Source organism: Micrasema longulum, unplaced genomic scaffold (assembly GCF_059751315.1).
Source record: "Micrasema longulum isolate JH-2025_06_02 unplaced genomic scaffold, ASM5975131v1 h1tg000127l, whole genome shotgun sequence".
Lineage (NCBI taxonomy): Eukaryota > Metazoa > Arthropoda > Insecta > Trichoptera > Brachycentridae > Micrasema > Micrasema longulum.
In genome coordinates, this window is record NW_028277333.1 from 1,782,150 (window position 1) to 1,803,526 (window position 21,377).

Consider the following 21,377-nt stretch of genomic DNA (forward strand, 5'->3'; position numbering starts at 1 on the left):
GAAACACCGATTTTTCAATATCAGGTAGAAATTTTTGTTTTCTCATGTGTGCATAAGAAAATGCAAAAAATTAGAGAAAGTGAGATCTGTTTAAAATGATGGAGTATCTAATTCAACTCTTTATTTTTATTGCCTACCTTCTATTATTCTACCAAATTTTGAGAAAATCTACCAGATAAAAGCTGAGTTCTATCAATTTTTCACTATGAATCGTTATAATTTCAGTATAAAAAAATAAGATGACAAAAAAAGGATCCCCGACTTTTTCACAAATTTATCTATATTTTTTGTCACTGGCTACTGGCCATCTAAGGCATCAAATTTCATTTTATTTGTAATCAAGGTTGGCATCGCTCTCGGCTTTCGCTGATATAATGAGATTCTGAGGTTGGTAAAGCTGGGTGTCACAATTGTCAATCGTCGTAAATCGTCGTGTCAATCCGAATGCGATCCGAATTCGGTCAATCATTATTTCTGTGTTATTAGCCAAGGGAAATTTAAATAAAAGCCGGCTTGTGCCATTATTTCCAGAAGAAATCATATTTTATATTGTATTCGCAGATGGTTCATTTAACGCCCAAGTGCAGCGTAAATTAATAATGAATCTGATAAAATCTCTTTTATTTGTAAGTATTCCGCCTTTGATTCGATATAACGCTGATTTCCGTGCCGGCTTTTCACATTGTATGCCGGTCTATTTGGCCTAATTACATCTGATTTGTCTTGTCCTGTCTATAGATTTTCGTAAAATATTATTCAATGTAAATGTTAAAGTATTACTTTATGTAATGCGTATTTTTTTTTTCTTTAAAGATTTATGTTCGATAAAACATACAAATTTACCTTTATTATATTTTGACACTAGAAAAAAAAATCTGCCCACCGGATAACTAAACGGACATTTTGAAATTTCGTTTTTCAGGTAGTTTCATTTGTTGTAATGTTTTTTTCAGCCTATTGCCTCCTTGTATTAAAAATATATTTACATAGCACATCCGTTCTATGTTAACTTTTTGTTATTTTCTTCCAGTATTCATCATTTCTAATTTTTATTTCTTCTGATAATGCCTATCAAACTGGGAAAAGTAAATCCGCGATTATTGATGATATTACTGATATTAAAGTTTTCAAGAAGCTCCTAAGGTCTAAAACAAATATTTTAGTTTGTTTTATTAACTACCCAAATACCAAAACTTCCAGTACAGTTAAGGTATTCAAGGAGGCAGCTGATATTATTAAGGGCCATGGAACAATGGTCTTAGTTGATTGTAATGGGTAAGTTATCATGAAACTTTCTTAAGAATATGATAAGTGTATCTTCATGTAACGACCTCCGGTGACACAAGGACATTCTCTTAGAATTCTTTCTTTATTTGTTGAATTCTATCAAGCCCTGTTTAACTCTTGAAATTTTATTTTAGGAATGCCAAAAAAATGTGCCGAAAATTAAAAGTAAGTGAAGATGAGCCAGTTTGTCTAAAACATTACAAGGATGGCGAATTTCATAAAGATTACGACAGGAAATACACTTCTCCATCTATTGTCAACTTTATGAGAGATCCTTCCGGGGGTATTCCTTGGGAAGAAGATCCCACTGCTACTGATGTTGTACATCTCTCTGATCCTGAAGTATGTTTACATGATTCCTTTCTAAAACTACTATTTACGTGTTTTTGCCTGTTAACTAACTACATGTGATAAACATTTTTTTTAATTCTTAAAAATGATTTTTCTGGTTTAAAACTATATTTTTTTATATCCGTGGCTTGGACCTTTAAGGGCCAATTTCGTAAATCATGATATTACAGGAGAGTAATCATTTAGTCATTTTGTGGTGTTATAATAAACTATTTAACGTCTGATCCAAATATTAATAAAAAAACATTAACACACATGTATGTGTGTAAAAATAGTTAAATATAGAAGTTATTTAATTGACATCGACCTTTTACAAAACGGTGGAAAGAAAAATATGAAATCTGACGTTGGCTTTTTTAGATCCTAGCCACGGGTATATTAGTAATGCACATGCTGTGCTTTCCTGCCACAATTTCTGATTGTTTCCTTTTTTTCTGTTTTTTTTCGTGATTTCTGATTTTCTGCCACAATCAGAAATTGTGGCAGGAAAGTGAGAAACTACAATTGTTTTAAGTAAACTTACTTTAGAAGTAAAATAAACTGCATTGCTAGTTTCTTCTTTTAGCAAATCATATATGCAGTACACGGTAAGAATCACTATGTAAAGCGCCCTTGAGCTCTTTTATTACGAAAATGGCGCTATATAAGTTATCCATAGTAATAATAATAATAATGATATTACATTATTGCATGTGTATTGTTGAAAATATTTTCATGACATTTGAACTTTCCAGTCTCTAGTTCGCTTCTTGAGGAAAGGTCCTGTCCTCAATAGACCTTCCATAATAATGTTCTTCGCGCCCTGGTGTGGACACTGTAAAACACTGAAACCCGAGTATGCCAGTGCTGCAACTGATCTGAAGGTACCCGTATTTCACCAATTTTATAAATTCTCGCTTATCGATTAATTTCTTCAGCTTTCCTTTTTTATATGTAGTACAGTAAAAATATATTTTACTAAATTATTGAAACAAAGATTTTTTGACTTATTAAATTTCTCTGTCCTTTATGTGACAATTCAAAAAATCATTAAAGCCAAAGTTGTCACACATAATTGGTTGATTTTTATAAACACATTTTAAAAATTAAATCAATAAATCTTTTGATGTACGTAATTTGAAAATTTTGGTACTATTGACTCTATGTAATTGTTTCTCAAAAATTTTAGGGAGAAGCATTTTTGGCAGCAGTTGACGTCTCCAGACCTGAAAACTCTGGACTAATACAGCAGTATAATATCTCTGTTTATCCTACATTACTTTTCTATGAGTAAGTTTTATTTTTTGCAGATAATGCGAGTATTGCATATCAATTAGTAACTCTCGATTTGATTGTTTGCGAGGTTTAATCGTGTATCATATAATATTTTATAAATATTTATTCAACTTTTTTTTACTATTTATTGTTTTATTTTCTCTATACTATGGTATATATATATATTAGGGATGTAACGATATATGGTTTTGCCGAAACGATACCGATGCCGATCATTAGAGTAAATAATCGGCGATACCGATATAGGTGGCTTAGTAGAAATTGAAAAAAAAACAAATATATAATCAATAATTGTCTTTATTCTGCATAAAAGTTACCTATATTTACTAGAGACTGAACCCTGAGAAGGTTGTAAACCAAAATGTTAAATTAAAATTCGAAGAAAACATTTATTTGTATGGAATAATCAAGAATATTATCAAGCAATCATAGCGCTAATTAAGAAAGTAATTATCATTAAATTACACAACGTGGTAAAGTAAACCGATAAACAAGATAAAGTCAGTAATTAAAGTTAAGTTTTGGTAGATTTTTGTTAAGAAAAAAAAGTTTGTTCAAATTATTAGCAGACAATCTGTTACGCAAATCATTTTGTATGAGACCTGCAGTTGAAAACAGACGCTCTGAAGCAACTGAGCTCAGTTGATAAGACAAGTATTATAGCTTTTCAAACTCTTAATATCGGCTGTATATAATCGGCGATGCCGATATATCGGCCTGCCGATTATATCGGCCGATATATCGGTATCGGTATTGGAATCATTACATTCCTAATATATATTATTACAGAATAAAACAAAACTGCGATTTGCTTGATTGGCACAATATTTGTGAATATTATATATTTCTGATACTTTTTATCACATTTTTTTGTATGCTTATTCAACCAACCGTATTCAATCAACCTTTACATTTATCTTTTTGTTCTCTGTCACCTCGTGTTACTATAATTTACATTGTGTATTGGATTTATTATAAATTAAGTAACATTCACCATTTTGCCAACATTTGAACTTTCCAATTACATCAAAAAGAAAAGTACCAGATTTTTCAATCATGTTTCTAAACAGAACACATTTCTTTTTCTTAAATTATCAAAGATTTTTTTTACCTTTTTGGTAAACAGCACTATATTTATTTTTGTGAATCATGTTTTGACCTTTAATACGTGAACTTAAAAAAATAAAATAACTCTGTATTTAAAACTATTTTTAATATTAGATAATCTTGATACCATTTTCCCTGACCTTTAGAAAATGACAGCTCATAATTTTGAAAATATTTACGACTGATTTGAAAAGTTCTCTGAATTTTTAAGTAGCAAATATAATATTTTGTTTTATATGTGCTATGCACCTATTTTAATTAAAAAAAAAATAGTTTTCAATACACAATATATGTAAATATTTATCATTCCTACATATAAATAAAGTTTTCACAAATGCTTAGGTACCAAACTGCAATAGTACCTTGTTACTATGTGAATCTGAAGTTAAGAGAAAATAATAGTGGCAAGTAAAAAATGGGCTGCGTAAAATAGTCCAAAGATGGGAAATAGCGAAGAATAAAATTTTAATGTAATATATGTTTTTTACTGTCTTAAAGCGATTGCGTTATTGTGGCTTTTTAGTTATGTAAAGGAGTAGATGATATTGATTTCAATTATTATATTTTAGAAATGGAAAAATGAAGTTCACTTATGAAGGAGAGAACAATCGTGCTGCATTAGTGGAGTTCATGAGAGATCCGCAGCCACTACAGAAAACATCTATAAAATCACATATTCCGAAAGAAAAAGATTGGGCTCTTACTATTAGTGATGTCATTCACCTCACAAGTAATAACCTTATCTTTTTATATCATAATTAGCTAATTATAAAGTAAGAACCTGAAAAATCAACATCTTTCTAAATTGTACTTATAGTTTTGAGACACGTTCTGAACACTCACTCAGAAACATTGCAAAAAATCACATGATCCCTGCTTTTGTAACTCGAGTATATCATAAAACTGTCCTGTTATTCTCTATCAATTTAGATATTTTACTTGGTTATTGTCTTCTTCCATGAAGTTATTCCTTAAAATAATTTGAGCTGTATCAGAAAGTACAATTTTTTTTTCATGAAATTGTTTCAAATGTCGTTTAAAATATAAAACTACCGCTAGGATGTACTCTAGTTATCCTTTTCCTCGTATCAATTAATACGTATATTTATTGCTAATTTGCAATTGTTTCTGAATCCTATTATTATTTCTCACATTACAATTATTAGTACAGCCAAAAATCATCATCTACTTTTTGTATTATAACTTCCTTAATAAATTTTTATATTGATTTGATTATAATCACATTATGTATAATATAAAAATAAAGTGATTTATTTCGCTTCACCATATCATTTCGATCATCATATTTAAAACGTGGTACCTATTTAAAGCCAAAATTGTTAATAAAAGTCATTTAGTTTATCAATATTTTTACAATGTTTACAAAATGAAACTGTATTTAACCCCCCCCCCCGTATTGCATATTCTTAGGTGACACATTCGACCCGATGCTTAAAGAGGAAAAGTCTGCATTAGTTGTATTTCACGCACCTTGGTGTGGCCATTGCAAGCGTATAAAGCCAGAATATGAACGAGCAGCTTCTTTGCTTAAGGACAGGGGTGTAAGTATTGTATTGTTTAATTTGAAGTATTTAAGTTACTATTATTATTATTATGGATTACTTATATAGTGTCATTTTTATAATATAATTCCTCGAGGGCACCTTACAAAAGGATTGAATTTTAACTTAAAATATATAATTTAAGTAAAACAATTTACTTTGTTATCACATGCCACGGATTTATTCAAATAATTTAGAGAACAAGTGGGTTTTAAGTTTTTTCCGAAATATTACTTCACCCTCACAGTTTTGCACTTCTACTGGGAGCTCTCCCTCCATGCCATTGGGCCTGCGACTGTAAATGCGCTTTCACCAAATTAAATGTGCTGGTTGCGTAGAGGTATAATCAAGTTTCCTCTCGCCGTAGACGTAGTTGATTTAAGCGTAAGACTGTCAGCTAGTTCATATTGAATGCATAGTTCCCCTAGATATTTTGGAGGAGAGAGAATACAAACTCTATTAGCTAATGTGTAGTGACTTATAAATTAGCTAATAGAGTTTGTATTCCACCCTCTGTGAAAAACGCAGCCATTGTAATTCCCATAGTAGTGAAGTAATATGACTGAATGTAGAAATTCCAAAAATAAGTCTCGCTGCGGTATTTAATAGACTGTAGGTGAGTCATTTATTCATTACAATAATCGACTCTACACTTTACAACCACATTTATTAATTGATGGGTGGCATTAAGCGGCAATTTTTTGCATATGTGTTTAATTTGTCTAAGCTGGTAGAAGTATGAACTTATCGTTCTACTAAAATTAGTAGGAAACGTCCTTCTCTTCGTCGGGACACTCACTACACCAACATGCAAATACTAAAATACACCTTCACCATCACCGTTGTAAATATATATAGTATTTCCAAAAATACATAAATCATATGCAGATTTATAGAGATGCTAAAGCCACCGTGTCTAGTCATGCACTGAGCTTAATTAAAAAAGATACTTAATCTTGTATTGAAGAATTGGTAGGGAGTTGAGAGGGAGGGTGGGTACACGTGGGGTTACCCGATTGGTTAATTTTTAATTCAAAAAGTGGGCTGTACTGAACACTTGTTTGATTATTTATTAAGGGAATATCATTTTTTGAGGCTTTTTTTAATGTGAAAAATCTCCATATCATTTAATTTCAGTCCGTGTAATAAAAGGTATTATGTATATTTTGTAAATAAACAATGTTCATATTAAACATGTTTATAAATACTTCAGTGTATATTTGCAGTTTTAGAATATAAATTAATCACAATTCTTTTTACTCTCCCTTCCCGGTGATGTGTAGCTAGTACACATTGAATCTAATAACTTTTATATCTCCATAAATATAATAAATTATAGTTTGAGATTTTCGATATTCCTCAGTACATTTACGTATCAGTTAAAACATTTTTTAAATTAAATAATTAATGCTTATTGGGAATAGAAAAAGCATTTTACAAAAATCAGAGACAAATCACCAATACAATACAAAGTTTACCATTGTGTCGCATGTTGCGTACCTACTAAAAAAGTAATCCTAATATATCGCACCTTTAGGATAAAAACAACTTAACTGAAAAAAGCTTAAAATGAGTTAAGATCATAAAACGACTTCAAAGAACACTATCCATCTTTCTACGTTTAAAAAAATGCAATATTCTGGTGGGAATAGGACAAAACCGTTATAGCGGTCTCTTTATTACTCAGAGAATTTAGATTCTGTGTCAGTACAGAAGCAGCACAATTAGTTTTGTGTTTACATTGCTGTGTGAAAGACGCAACGCAGAAAAACATATAGTGACCGAAAGCCAGTTGAGTACATATTATTCCGATACAAATGGCATGTTTACTTTATTTTTAAAAAATACCATAACAACCAATTTAGCTTTGTGATTGTTTCGTTCTGACTTACCGATAATCTTGGCGATTTATTTAAGTAAATGTCATTTTATTATTTAAATTATCGATAATCTTGGTGACTTATTTACCTTTTTTGTCATTTTGTAAATAAATAAAAACATGTGTTGGGTGACCTGATCTGACCTAATAAAAATTATGTCCTTATCTCATTTATCAAAGTGCTTTTGTTTATTTTTTTTTCAATCTAATAATGACTCATTAAGTAAATGTCTTGTCTAAACTTATAATTAAAAAAAATATTACGCTTTTTCTTTCATAGATTCACAGCTGAAAGCCTTCGGTAGAATTTTTTATTCAAAATTTGGTGCTTACTTTGTTTTCATTTGTGTATTTTTATATGTAACAATCAACCAAAAATTTGAAGGTGTCACAATTTACATTCTTCTTTTGCAATTTCCTAAAACATTGATTTTTAGAGTTGAGTCATTTTCGTCCTATGGGTGCGATATAATTTTCTCAACACTCTTTACGTCTCACTCTCAATAATACAGGTATATTCAGGAGCAAGAGAGACAATTTCACGCCTCACACGCGTGAACGTGAAAGTTTTAAGTACTTTTCCTAGACGCCCGTTAGTAGCTTCCCGACTTACACCAGGAGCGACTTTTTCGTACGCGCTGAGAGCATGAGCCAATAATGTTTCCAATCATTTTTCCAATTAGATTTAAAATATTATCACTTTTGACTTTAACTATGAAGAATTGAAGCAATTGCTTATGAATATTACATTTTTCTGATATAAAATCTCTCATTTTTTGCATGTGTAATGACTGCAAGTATTTGTCTGAAATTTTAATAATATTATAATATTATATTGTACTGAATAGGAACTTGGCTTTGAATGTTTTCATAAGAAAAATTCCTTTTTTAAATTAATCTGAATAATTACTGTTTCCAAGATTCATGATTCATTCATTTCAAACCATGTACTTCTGACTTTATAAAATTTATGTGTTAAAATGATGAAGCAATAATTAATTTCACTTTGTAACATTGATTTTAGATAAATGGAATGCTTGGAGCTGTAGACGCCACCAAAGAACCAGAATTAGCTTCCAAATTTGGGGTCAAAGGATATCCAACTCTGAAATATTTTTCTAATGGAGAATTCAAATTTGATATCAGTCTAAGAGAAGAGATGAAAATTGTTGAATTTATGAAGGTAAAAAAAATATCTGTTTTTAAAACACTACATAGTAAATATATATTTATATAAAAATAAAAAAAATGTTATGTACCTATCATATTGCTTGGAGGATAACGAGTAAAATTTTTAATCATTCAGTTTTTAGGGTGTAGTATTATGATTTTCCTCAACCATTTCACTGCTAAGCATAGAGTATTATATAACTTACGTTTGCCGTCACCCATACGCGGCGGCATATTTTAAAGCGCTAAAAATCACGGATGAGATTTCTAAATTGTCTTGTTATAAGAAACGAAGGCATTTATCTGTATAATTTATCATTTAATTATCCTCCCAAATACTTGGACTTCAATAATCAAATATGTTTTTATGTGTACACTGAAAAATTACATCAATATACATTAATTTGAAAGTGTTCCAACAGATTTGTGAACAAAGCGCTAGCATTATGCTATATGTACTCACTCGTATTCATAAATATGGTAATGGAACACTGCGCGGAGACACTTAATCACAATTATCAGTGTTTATGTTTATCATCATTATGAACATTTCAAATATTTTATCAGATTTCAAAATAGAGGTTTTTTATTGTGATAAAGTCATGTGACCAGTCATAATCATGATGCATGAAAAAAAATACACCTCAATATAGAAAGTCTGTTTTATTTAGAGCTATAAATTATATTTTAACATAAAAAAAAAATAGTCAAAAGATGTCACGCTAAAAATGCATAATAAGAGCAATACCTACCTACACCAGGGCTGGTATTCCAAACGCGTTTACATCGCGCTATAATGCATATTTAGTATGTGAAAACGCGCTATACCGCGCTATAATTTCGTTAGGAATACCAGCCCAAGGGGGGAACCGTGTATAGAAGCGATAATGCCCAGCTTACCATTATATTTTATTATCCATAATAATGTTTTACGGTGACCTTATTTACAGAAAAACAAACAAATAATTAGTATTTCTTATAAATCATTAACATCATTTTTATGTTTCTCCAAATATAAATAAAAATATTAATAAAGCGCGCCCAGCGCCAGCAGTGAGCCAAGGAACTAGCCGATTATTGCAGCTTATTTCTTTATACAAATAGGTGTACTATATTTTGAACATATTAAACCCAGTGGTTGAATTTTTCTCCTATAGTAAACTTTCAGATTACACAAATTCTTTGAAGATTCCCGATTTGGAAAACAGTATTTCAAAAATTATTTCTTAAGGACTATTTTTCTTCGAGATGATACTTTTGACATATGACTTGCAACACATGTAGTGCCGTTTTTGGCATTATTCATTTTTAGAACAAAACGGCCAGTTGACATTTCAATCTTAATGAGAATAAGTAATACTGACTGTTATATGTTAAATTAATGGATAATATAGCTACACATTATAATATATCATGAAGTTACATTGTTTGCGTTGATTTCATAAATGAGAGTTATTGTATCACACAGAACCACAGAAAAAATAGCAACTTATATCAGGTATTATATAACTTACGCTATATTATGTACCTACTATGTAGGTACAAATAAATTATATTTTCAACAATGTTTAGTATGTCCAAATGCTTGCAGATTGGCTGGATTTCCTCCCTAGGGAGTTATTCATATTCAAATTTATTTTAACAGAGAGGGAACACATTTTTGAGAAGGGAATATGGAAGTCTAGGCATTTACAGGGCTCAATGACAGGTCATAAGCCCTGTAAATGCCTCGACTTTCATATTCCCTTAAATAAAATCATAATTCGCCACTAACCTACATGGATATATTATATAATATCGCAGGGCAATTACTAAAACAAGGTAACTTCAAAAGAAGCATTGGTGAGTTACCCACTAAAAATACATTTTTTTATCTTCCTCCGTGAATGCTACAAAGAGATAAGTCATCCATTTTAATCATCATAATATGATTAGAATGAATCACAACTTGTCTATTCGTCGCATTCACGGAGGAGGACACAAATATGTGTTTTTAGTGGGTAACTTAAAAATGCTGATTTTGAAGTTACCTAGTTGTATTAATTACCCCACATATAAAATACATATTACCTATGTACTTATGATGCTTTCAAAAAAGATAAATATATATTACACTATGCATGTATCAATTTTCTTTTGTATATGTAAAAGCCTTTTGGATGTTGTTTATAAATACAGAAATGTAAAATATACCAAGTTATAAAATTAGATTTTTTGCTTGTAACATTATATAACGAGTGATTTTAAATATTCCTATTTCTGATTTTGGTGTTGTCTTAATAGAACTATTATTGGTGAAAAGGTAAATCCCGTAAAAGAAAATGTTTACAACCCTCCTACAGCATATAAAACGCTTCAAGGTACTTGATAAATTTCATTCTTACAATTTTTGAACAATCTTATCCTGATGTTACATGGTGTAATGAAAAGTTACATTACATTACATATGATTCGAACCCAGAAATATTGTGTCTTTCTATTTAAACCAAACTTGGAACTATTTTTGAATGAGGAAATGCGTTTTTTCACTAAAAATAGAGATGAACATACATAATATCCATACTAATATTATAAATGTGAAAGTGTGTTTGTCCGTTTGTAGTTCTTTAATGTCGCATTCGAGCGACCGTTCGATGTAATTTTTTGCATGGCTGGATGCAGGGATGGCTGGAAATGAATTTTCTAACATGCTGAAAATAACAATGTACTGTGTATGCCTACACACAATTTTCATTAAAAGAAATTGTATAAAAATGGTAGTACCATTAATTAACTATGTAGTACCATTAATTGGACCATGTAATACCAGCATAAAAACTGTTTCATTTTAATATTGTAATTTATTTTTGGATGCTCATTACTGTAATTGTTTTTTAAGGATCCTCAGGAGCCTACTCCACCGCCCCCTCCAGAACCAATGTGGCCTGAAAATGACCAAAGTAGCATTGTTCATCTTCAAAACAATGATTTTCGTCTAACCCTAAAGAAAAAGAAACATGCATTAGTCATGTTCTATGCTCCGTGTAAGTATTTCAATACATGTCTACTAAATCAGCTTGTATATTGCAATGCAGATTTTTATTTAAAAATTCTGTTTCACGTTTTGGTAATACAGTTTTTTTATTTCACAGACAAACATTGTTTTTTTTATTTAAAAATTAAATTAAGTAATGGTTAGTGTGTATCTGACTGAAGAATTGAGAAATATGGATGTTCAAACATAGGCAAAATAGTAAATGTTAGTGTATAAAGTGATCACTTAATCTAGGCATGGGCAACCTTTTCTATTTCTGGGGCCAAATTATCATTCTGTATCTGAATCAAGGGCCAGACCAAATTATTAAACATAATAAAGTAATATTAAATTAAATGCATTGCTACTTTATATATATATTTTTATTCATATAATGAACGACATAATATTAATATTACATACTGATTACAAAATTTAGTATAGAGATTGGCCTTTTACTTGAATTACGAGACTATCAATGCGAGACAACAATTAGCCTTAAGGATAATCGCATAGAACTTAAGATTTTCATCCATTATCCTTGTTCGAAATTTTGATTTAGTGTGTTTCATCCTCGAAAAAAACTGTTCACACGTATATGTGCTGTCAAAAAGACAAATGATTTTACTTATTTTCTTTATCTTCCATAAGAATTATATGTGATGCGCCCATGTCATCTCCATTATTTAATTCCTCCCTGGAACTATTAATTTCTTTATCTATTTCTTCGCCGAGATGATTGAGGACCGGACAAAATTGCTAGGTGGGCCGGTGTCTGCCCATATATGACTTAAACCAACAAGTCTTTAAACTTTTTTACTCTTAATTTTAATTTATTAGTCTGTAAATGCCTAGACTTCCATATTCCCTTTAAAACATGTTTTCCAATTTTGTTATAAAATCAAACATAATATCAATTGTAGGGATTGTTTCAGTCCTTGTCTTTTAGCATTTGAACATACTAAAATAATGCCGACTTAATGTTTATATTTTGTCAGGGTGTGGTCACTGTAAGCGAGCTAAACCTGAGTTTTTGAAACTTGCCGATGCCTTTAAAGAGGATTCTAGAACTGTTATTGGAGCTGTAGACTGTACAGAAAATCAAAGTTTGTGCCAAGAAAACGGTATTAAAGGATATCCAACGATCAAGTATTACAGTTATTATGATAAGTTTAGAAAGGATTACAATGGAAATAGATTGGTAAGTGGTTTTTGAATAATCTTAACTAAATTTACCTACGAACGCTATGTCCGAGTATGTTAAAGTCAATGGAGTATGGTGCAAATATGTTATATATATATTAAGGCTCTTTAACCTAAATCAGCATGGTTCTTACAGCATATGTGAGCGCCTGGCACCCTAGATTCAAACCTAAATTTCTTGGAGCGAGTGTTTAAATTTGAATATTTTTTTACTTAACTCGTGGCTAAATCTTCATACTATGAGGGTAAGGTGAAAAGTTCTCGGCCTTACAATGAAAGACTGCCATTTTTAGTTAAAAATGATTTTATTTTTCTACATAATCTCCCTTGACTTCAACACACTTAGTCCAGCGTTTTTCCAACATGAGTATTCCTTCTAGGAAGTGAGAGTCTGGAAGGCTGTGAAAATATTCATCTACGGCCCTCTCAACTTCTTACAACATTGGACGCGAAGCGCTTCCCAGAAATATTTTTTTTCAAGTTTGGGAACAGATAAAAGTCTGAGGTTGCCAAATCAAGAGAATAGGGGGTGTGGTCGAGCAAATCGTATCCCAAATCCCGCAGTTTTCCAATCGCCAATGCTCTCTTGTGTGCAGGTGCGTTGTCCTGGTGAAAGATTTTTTTCTTCTTCAAGCCAGGCCTCTTCTCGCGAATTTTGGCATCCAGCTGGTCAAGAAGGTTGGAGTAATATTCGCCTGTAATTGTTCTGCCCTTTTCAAGGTAATCAATTAACTGGATCCCTTTTGCATCCCAAAACACGCTGGCCATGACCTTTCCGGCAGATGCGATCGACTTCGCTTTCTTTGGCGCTGAACTACCGGCTTCCACCCAACTGCTTGGACTGCTGTTTGATTTCTGGCGTGTAGTGGTGGATCCATGTCTCATCCATGGTGACAAATAGCCGCACAAAATCGGTTGGATCCTTATTTAATCGCTCCAAACATTGCTGCGAAAGTCGTTTGCGAATTTGCTTTTGATCGGCATTCAGCAAATGCGGCACCCATCTTGCGCAGAGCTTTCGCATCCTTAATTCTTTGTGCAAGATGTTTCATACCCTTTCTTCCGATATCATGCACCTTTTCAATGGTTTCCGATGTGGTGGCAGTTTTTGGTCGTCCTTCACGTGGGTCATCTTCGAGGGACGTGCGACCACGTTGAAATTCAGCTGCCCCCTTTTTAACAGTTGACATGGAAGGCGCAGAGTCCCCGTAAACTTTTGTCAACTTCGGATGAATTTCCTTAGGGGTTAATCCATCCAAAACGAAGAATTTTATGACCGCACGATATTCAAGTTTATCCATTTTAACAAAAAACACTCAAGACGTCCACTGCGAAAATTTGTGTAAGCAAACTACTTGAGAGAACAAGTTAAAACTTGTCATACAAACTAATGACAGGCAGGCAACATAAATTTTTGCTGATTGCAACGCTATCTCTGGGTCAGGCCGAGAACTTTTCACCTTACCTTCGTACATATTGAAATCGTCTGTAAAATCTTGAATGAACATATTATTTTTTATAGCAAATAAAATCTTGAATGAACATATTATTTTTTATAGTAAAATGATATAATAGAACAGTGATAATCTTCACCATCGACGATGAGATCAGTTGTTGTGATTAGGTTAAATACCCACTAATTAACTCCATTTGATTTTGTTTGGAACCCAACAGTTCTACATTACACCAGTGAAGAAATATTGCACGGATTCAATACCAATAACAGGCTTCCACAAATTATATTATGTTCAGTCAATAACTAAATATGAAATACATATATAATATATGCAATCGTTATATAATCAAACAAACAAGAAAAATGTAATAAACTTGCTGTAAAAAGTCCAAGATTAGGAAAAGGATGCATGTGAAGTGGATATGGATGAGCATGAGGAGAGTTGAAAAATATACATTTTGGCTATCATTCTGCGTATTTTGAGTGCTGACATTGCGATATTTGTATATTCTGTATTATCTTTGATCACAATTTATATCTTTTCAGGTGGCAGATATGGTAAATTTTATGAAAGATCCTTCTTCAACTGGTCCCAGTCTGTCGAAATCGTCTGTCGATGCAAGTCGTTCAGAATATGAAATGAAAATTATGGGACTAGATGATGATTCCTTTGAGAAAGAAGTATCATCTCCAGGAATAACACTTGTCATGTTCTATGCTCCATGTAAGTTGATGATTTAAATTATTTCTTTATTCAGTTACAGTAAAACCTCGTTTTTACGTTCCTTAATTTTACGTTTTCCCGCTTTTTACACTGAAATGTTCAGGACCTACTTTTCTTCATACATTCTCATACAAATATTCCTCCCAATCAACGTTTTTTACATTTTTCATCACCTCGGTTTTATGCTTAAAAAATTTCGGAATTCATTTGATGTGTCAAAAAAGCCAAAATTATGTCGTAATAATGATGCCGCGACCTGCGCACTACCTTAATTAAATTATATTATATTATTTTCTTAACCTAAATTCAAAGTAGGTGCAGTGTAATTGACTTTTTTATTTAATTGTCTTCCTTTAGGGTTAGTTTTAGTTTTCATTTGAACAATAACGTCATATTGACTTGTACAAATCATGATACGCAGTTGACAAACTTTAGAAACAATAAAGTTTTATTATCATTGAATTGCGATGTTTAAAACATAACAATAGAAATATTGAAAGTTTTAAAAAAGATAGTTTAAAAAGTTGTCATAAAAGTGGAAACAATTTTGCTGCGATCTGAATGACAGTTGTTTTTAGTAATGCCATAGAAAAAAAGTGATACCGTATAAATAAAATTTCCCACCATTAAAGGGAAAAATAGATAATAATAATATTTAGAGCAAGTGTGCGAAGATTTTCACTGCGCCTCTTATGTCGAGCTGAAGAGGGCTGCAGAAAATAGAGACCAATGAAGGACGAGATGCAGGACTTTGCTGCAAACCAATCCCCAGGATTGAGACTGCAAAGAAAGAAAGGGAAAAATTATTTTATGTTATGTTATGCAAATTCAAAATTCTATTTTCGTTTCAATCACGCCGTTTCTCTGAAGAGGTAGGCAGAGAGGATATAACGCCATATCACTCTGTCTTTGCATGTAGACCTCGCTTCCTCTACATTTATACGTCTTCTCATGCACGTACAATGATTTTTCTGACTTTGTGGTATATGAATATGAAATAAATGTATATTTACTCATAGCGAGTTAGGTTTTTGAAAACATGGGGGGTACGGCACCATTCATTACATTACACTTACCAAATAATTTTTTTTGTCCAAATTAATGGATAGAAAGTGGTTGGAACACACCCAATTGTTATTGCCAGGGGACAATTGTTCCGCCCTGTCGCATGGATCCATTTATTTTGCCTTATTTTATCTATCGGGAATCCAAAAAAAACCTTTATTAACTATTTTATGCTTATAAATTTAATGATAAAATAATTACACTTATAAATAACATTTAAGTGAATACGTAATATTTTAAGGTAATGCACAACAGCCCTGGCAGTCTTAATTATAAGAGCCGCCCCAAAAACTGGTCATAAAAATACCATTCAAAATTGGCGCAGATGTATTGTCATCTCTTTTAGTTACATTCAACAAACGATAATTTAACATTCTTTCTGTGAAAAATGATTTAAATTACATAAATCCAATGTATTTGAATTACACAGAAACAAATGCTATAATAATTGCTCAAATGATAGTAAATGTTTGTGGAGCATTTATGTTGAAAACTACCAAAAAAACGTATTAATTTGAAAATTTATAATATTTGATAAATACCTGTGGTAACTGAAGCGTTTTCTCCCTTTTCCAGTTCTAATTGAACATTATTTCGTGGCACGGGTCGGCATAATTAATTTTGATGTAATTAGCACTAAATACGTAAAACAATTATCAAAATAACGACTGAGTGTTTGACAGCTCAAAGCAATACTGCCCGCGTACGTAAAAAATGAGCATCGTACAAATTTTGAAATCAACTACAAAACAAAAAATGAGGACCGTACCCTCAGATTTTTTTTTGTCTCCCTTTCTCTCATTTAGAACATATTGTAAGAAATGAGTCAGCTATAATAGGCAACATGCATTGGATTGGTAAAATGTGTTGTTATCCCTCTACAGATGTACATACTCTAAGGTTTTTACCATTTTTCTAGAAGTATAGCAAATTAATTTTATTTTTATGTAATTCCTATTTTTTTAATACATTTTTCATTTCCTCACTTTGGCATTTTCTTCAGTTTTACACTTTTTTTCTTGCTCCCTTGAAAAATGTAAAAAGGGGGTTTTACTGTATATTAATATGGGTTTCATTACCTAACACAATGAATTGTCTTTTATTATGTGTGTAAATGAAGATTTGACCTTGTATTATTATGTTTTTATTTTTATAAAAATATATACAAATACAAAAAAAAGTACTGAAGAAAAATGTTTTGTTATGAGCTGATACTTGCCTGCTCTTTGATAATAATCATATATTATAATTTTCAGGGTGTGGCCACTGCTCTAAACTCAAGCCAGCGTTTGAATCCGCCGCCAAACAAATCGAGAAAGAAAATTTGCCGGCAAGATTACGTGTTGTTGACTGCACAGCCAACCCCATTACAGCTGCCGCACACCAAATTAAATCCTATCCAACGTTAAAACTATTTGGCCCTGGTAAAAATACTCAGATATACAATGGAGAAAGGACCGCCGAAGATTTTGTAACTTTCATAAAAGATAATCTCAATAAAAATGAAAAAGTTGAACTTTAAAATTCACAAAATATTGATAACATGAAGTTTTTTATTATTGTGCTTATTACCAATGATTACTGGTGATTTGATTTGCATTTTCGAACAAAAATTGTCAGACCAATAATTTCGTAAGACGGATTAAATTAATAATTATTGTTAAAATTGAATAATATATTGTAATAATACCAATATAATATTCCTCGGTATAGTATTAGTAATAGTGTTTGGTTGGATAACTGATTGAATGTAATCTGAAATTTGACCGATGAATGAATGTTTGCTCTCTTGTTGAAAGAAATTGACAAAATATCCGAGAATTTATATGTTTACAGTTTTATCAGGGTCTAATAGATTGTGTTTAATTCTCAGCTTTGTGACTTTACTAAGACTCTTGTAAAGCATACAGTTTTATATATATTGGCTAATTTATCATTTTTACCGTTTTATTTTTTATAATTAAATTCACAATCATAAAATTATTATAGTTATGCATTTTTTACAATACTTTGATGGTTTAATGTAATTTTAACCGTGAATTTAAAAAAAATATATGTGAGTATGTGCGGTTTGCAAAACTCTGCATTTTTAATTTTCCCTCTATTTTACCAAAATGTATTTCATGCATACAAGGCATTTTGTCAGATAAATAAACTCTTTTCATTTAAGACTAGTCCAAGAAAAGAATTTATTTTCCATCAAGTCGTTAGTTTTGTTAAACATCACACAAATGTATCATCCCAATATTGCGCCAAGTCAAAATAAAACCATAATATTATATACTAATAAACACATAGGAGAACATAAAAATTGGCATATCTAAATTATTTGAGCAAATTTTAATTATATTTCAATCTTACTACAGTACAATGAGGAAGTTCAGTGATTTTTTAAATTTGTTAATAAACTCTCAAAATAAGCAAAAAAAAAAAAAGTTTTTATCTATCGTATATCAGCACTACGATTTTTTCGACTTCACAAGTTCTCTCTGGTGAGTTCTGCCAATTGGTGGATTGGCTTCCCCTAAACCCGAAATCTATCACAACACTCTTATCATTTGTTGATTCAGAAGTACTAGTGATGTCATTCAAAGTAGTTTGTATTTATTGAAATCATTTTTATTCTTTTTTTCATACTTTTTCAAGAAACTTTGCCATTAATGCTCTTATTTTTACCGCATGTAAGAAAACATTTTTTATATCCAATTTCGCACAGCACTGAACTTCCTTATTTTTTAGCCAAATAATTTTAACTTTTAAAATGGATTATGATGTATTTGTACTTATTTTAATTTCTATTTCTTCATTCCATATTGTGAATTTCATTTTCATCTAGTGTTAGTAAGTATGTATGTATATGTATAACCACTTATATACTTTTCAATGTCTACCGGTTTAAACTAATGCTAAACTAATGCAATTTGATTAATCTTTTACACTAATGGTAATGTATGATAGATGTATCGAAAACAATGTTTTATAAAACTGTATATAAACATTGTGTCCTAATACAGATGTGTAAGTCTTAACCTCTACAGTAGTAAGATATTATTGACATTTTAAAATGACTGTAACTCGGTCGGTAAAATAAATATCTTAAAAACAATTTATTTTCCTTTGTCGAATCGACCATAGGTGTCAAAAGTAATCAAATTTTAGACAGTATCTGGGTTTCATAAAGAAATAAGTACTTGGTCCCAACTGTAGGGCCATACGCTTTTTGAGCAGGATTTTTCCCGCCCCACACGTGGGGTTGTACGCGCCAAGAGGTTAATAGACAGTAAGAAGTTAGTAAATGGTTATATACTAATATTATTTACTACCATTAGATATATTTTTTTTTTTATTATGAAATTCTTTCACTAAATTAATTTTATATCTAACTCTGTGACTGACTGCTTTTGAGTAACTAATTTAATTTTTATGATTACAACATGTTGAGTTTTAACAAATATAAATAGTGTTTATCAAGAACATGTTTTTCAAAGTATTTCAAATTTATGTATAAATCAATTTTTAACTATGTTAGTTTTTCTGTCATTAAAATTATACCCACATTCCGACTCATAAAAAAACTAAATTCTGAATCAAAATAAATTTACGCAAGTAACTAAATAAGTTGTTTTATTTAAACATTTCTTCAGATATCTCGAGTTTACAAGCTGACTGTAGTACGGTGGCAAAATAAATATCTATTCTCGATCCAACATAAGATCGACCTGTGACTGCGCATGTCCCGCCTCCTCCTCCCCTGCTAACTTAACACATTTAATTTCGGTTAGTCAATTGAATTAATTCATTAAATTAATTTCTATTTTAATTTTAATTACCTCCTCAGAATCAAAAAAAGATAGACAATTTGTACATTTAATGATGATGTTAATAAGGATGGTTAAGGTTAAATTATTAGAATATAAATAATGTATTTTATGTGGCATCAGATTTATCAAATCGGCTAAGGAATAAATCCATATTTGAAAATATCACTGCCATTAAAAAGAAAAAAATCTTTCTCTAATAACCCACTTGAAACCCGAAAGCCAATGAATCATCATTATTTTCCTCGAGTTCATCAACACTATGATCGACATTCCAAAATTTTTGCTCAATGCCAATAGTATGTCTAATGAAATTATTTCAATGCTCTGGTGTAACTCTTTCAATCCTTCTTGCATAAGTTTCCTTACATCATTTATATTGTAAGCGGTATTGTTAACTTTTACGCGGTGTTTTACCATTGACCCACCAATTAAATTGGGTTTAATTCACAATGATAGGGGAGTTATCGAAGCACAGTTTTATTTGCTTCGCTTGCAGTGACACCTACAACATACTTGTCATATGTCCCCCTGTACGAGCTGAAAATCTGCAACAACTCCCCTTTGATCATTGTAGTGTCAATATTAACTTCTCCCTTGCCTTAGAGCCATTTAATAATGTTACATTTTTTCCATTTTTTATTTGGAAGCTTGTTCAATTTGACAGTGATATGGGGCATTATCCATAACGATGCAGCAATTTTCATCCAGTGATGTCATAATATTTATAAAGCACTCCCAAAATGTTTCTCCATTCATGTTGTCATGATTGTATAATCATGTCGTATTATCAACTTATTTTTTTTTATGCATCTAAATTTATCCAAGTCTCATCGAGGTAGTATATCGTACGACTTTCTCTAGAGTATCTCTTGATAGCTCTTAAATAATCTCTACGCCAAAGAATTAGATCTTCCCGCTCAGTCAATAAACTGTTACATTTTTGATTATAATATTGGAAACCCAATTCTTTGATTATCTTATGGAAAGTGCTATGCTTGAAATTTGTTAAAGAATCATCGCTTTTGACAGCCTGCAAAACTTTGTTTATTGTAGGATAAATTTTGTTATAAATAAAAAGAGTAAACCTTCGATATAATTGCATTTTACATCAAAATTGTCGAATATTAAAAATATTCTCAATCACTGTCTCTTTTTATTTGGCGATTTAACTTCACCGGTTCTTGAATATTGTAACAAAGTTTTTTTTACGGAATGCACCAAAACATCTTCATCATTAATGTATAAAAATGCATCATTGTTACGATTCAAATGCTTTCCTGCCCTCTTTTGTTCTTTACAATTAGTGATAGTGAATTTGAACATATCGGTTGAACATCCATTTTATCTTACGGTCTGAATGAATTAATATCTTGGTAATGTAAGCGATACACGGCGTAACCATGAGCACCGCAGGTGAAGCTAACATAGCGGAGGGAGAGGTATGGCGCAGTACGAACCTAATTT

At 31.2% G+C, this 21,377-nt stretch overlaps 1 protein-coding gene across 2 annotated transcripts; it reads left to right on the forward strand.

Annotated features, from left to right (window-relative positions):
- The first annotated feature begins 378 nt into the window (after nucleotides 1-378).
- LOC148284370 (protein disulfide-isomerase A5) lies at nucleotides 379-18,527 on the forward strand. Of its 2 annotated transcripts, XM_088241120.1 has the most exons (12): nucleotides 379-626; nucleotides 1,031-1,275; nucleotides 1,422-1,629; nucleotides 2,373-2,501; nucleotides 2,807-2,907; nucleotides 4,590-4,750; nucleotides 5,452-5,582; nucleotides 8,486-8,644; nucleotides 11,510-11,654; nucleotides 12,643-12,845; nucleotides 14,850-15,027; nucleotides 17,349-18,527. In XM_088241120.1, exons 1-12 carry the CDS (start codon nucleotides 600-602, stop codon nucleotides 17,612-17,614), a joined length of 1,953 nt encoding a protein of 650 aa, XP_088097246.1. In that variant the 5' UTR covers nucleotides 379-599; the 3' UTR covers nucleotides 17,615-18,527. The 2 variants fall into 2 exon arrangements, 1 of the variants encoding a protein (XP_088097246.1); XR_015825051.1 differs by lacking the exons at nucleotides 12,643-12,845; nucleotides 14,850-15,027; nucleotides 17,349-18,527 and adding an exon at nucleotides 10,915-10,991 and having other exon boundaries at nucleotides 387-626; nucleotides 11,510-11,626.
- Nucleotides 18,528-21,377: the final 2,850 nt, after the last annotated feature.

Bases quoted from the DNA above. Each gene is read 5' to 3' on its own strand.
- LOC148284370 (XM_088241120.1), top strand. From the start codon at position 600: ATGAATCTGATAAAATCTCTTTTATTT. The intron at 4,751-5,451 runs GTAATAACCTTA...GCATATTCTTAG, and splicing joins TGATGTCATTCACCTCACAA to GTGACACATTCGACCCGATG. The intron at 11,655-12,642 runs GTAAGTATTTCA...ATATTTTGTCAG, and splicing joins AGTCATGTTCTATGCTCCGT to GGTGTGGTCACTGTAAGCGA.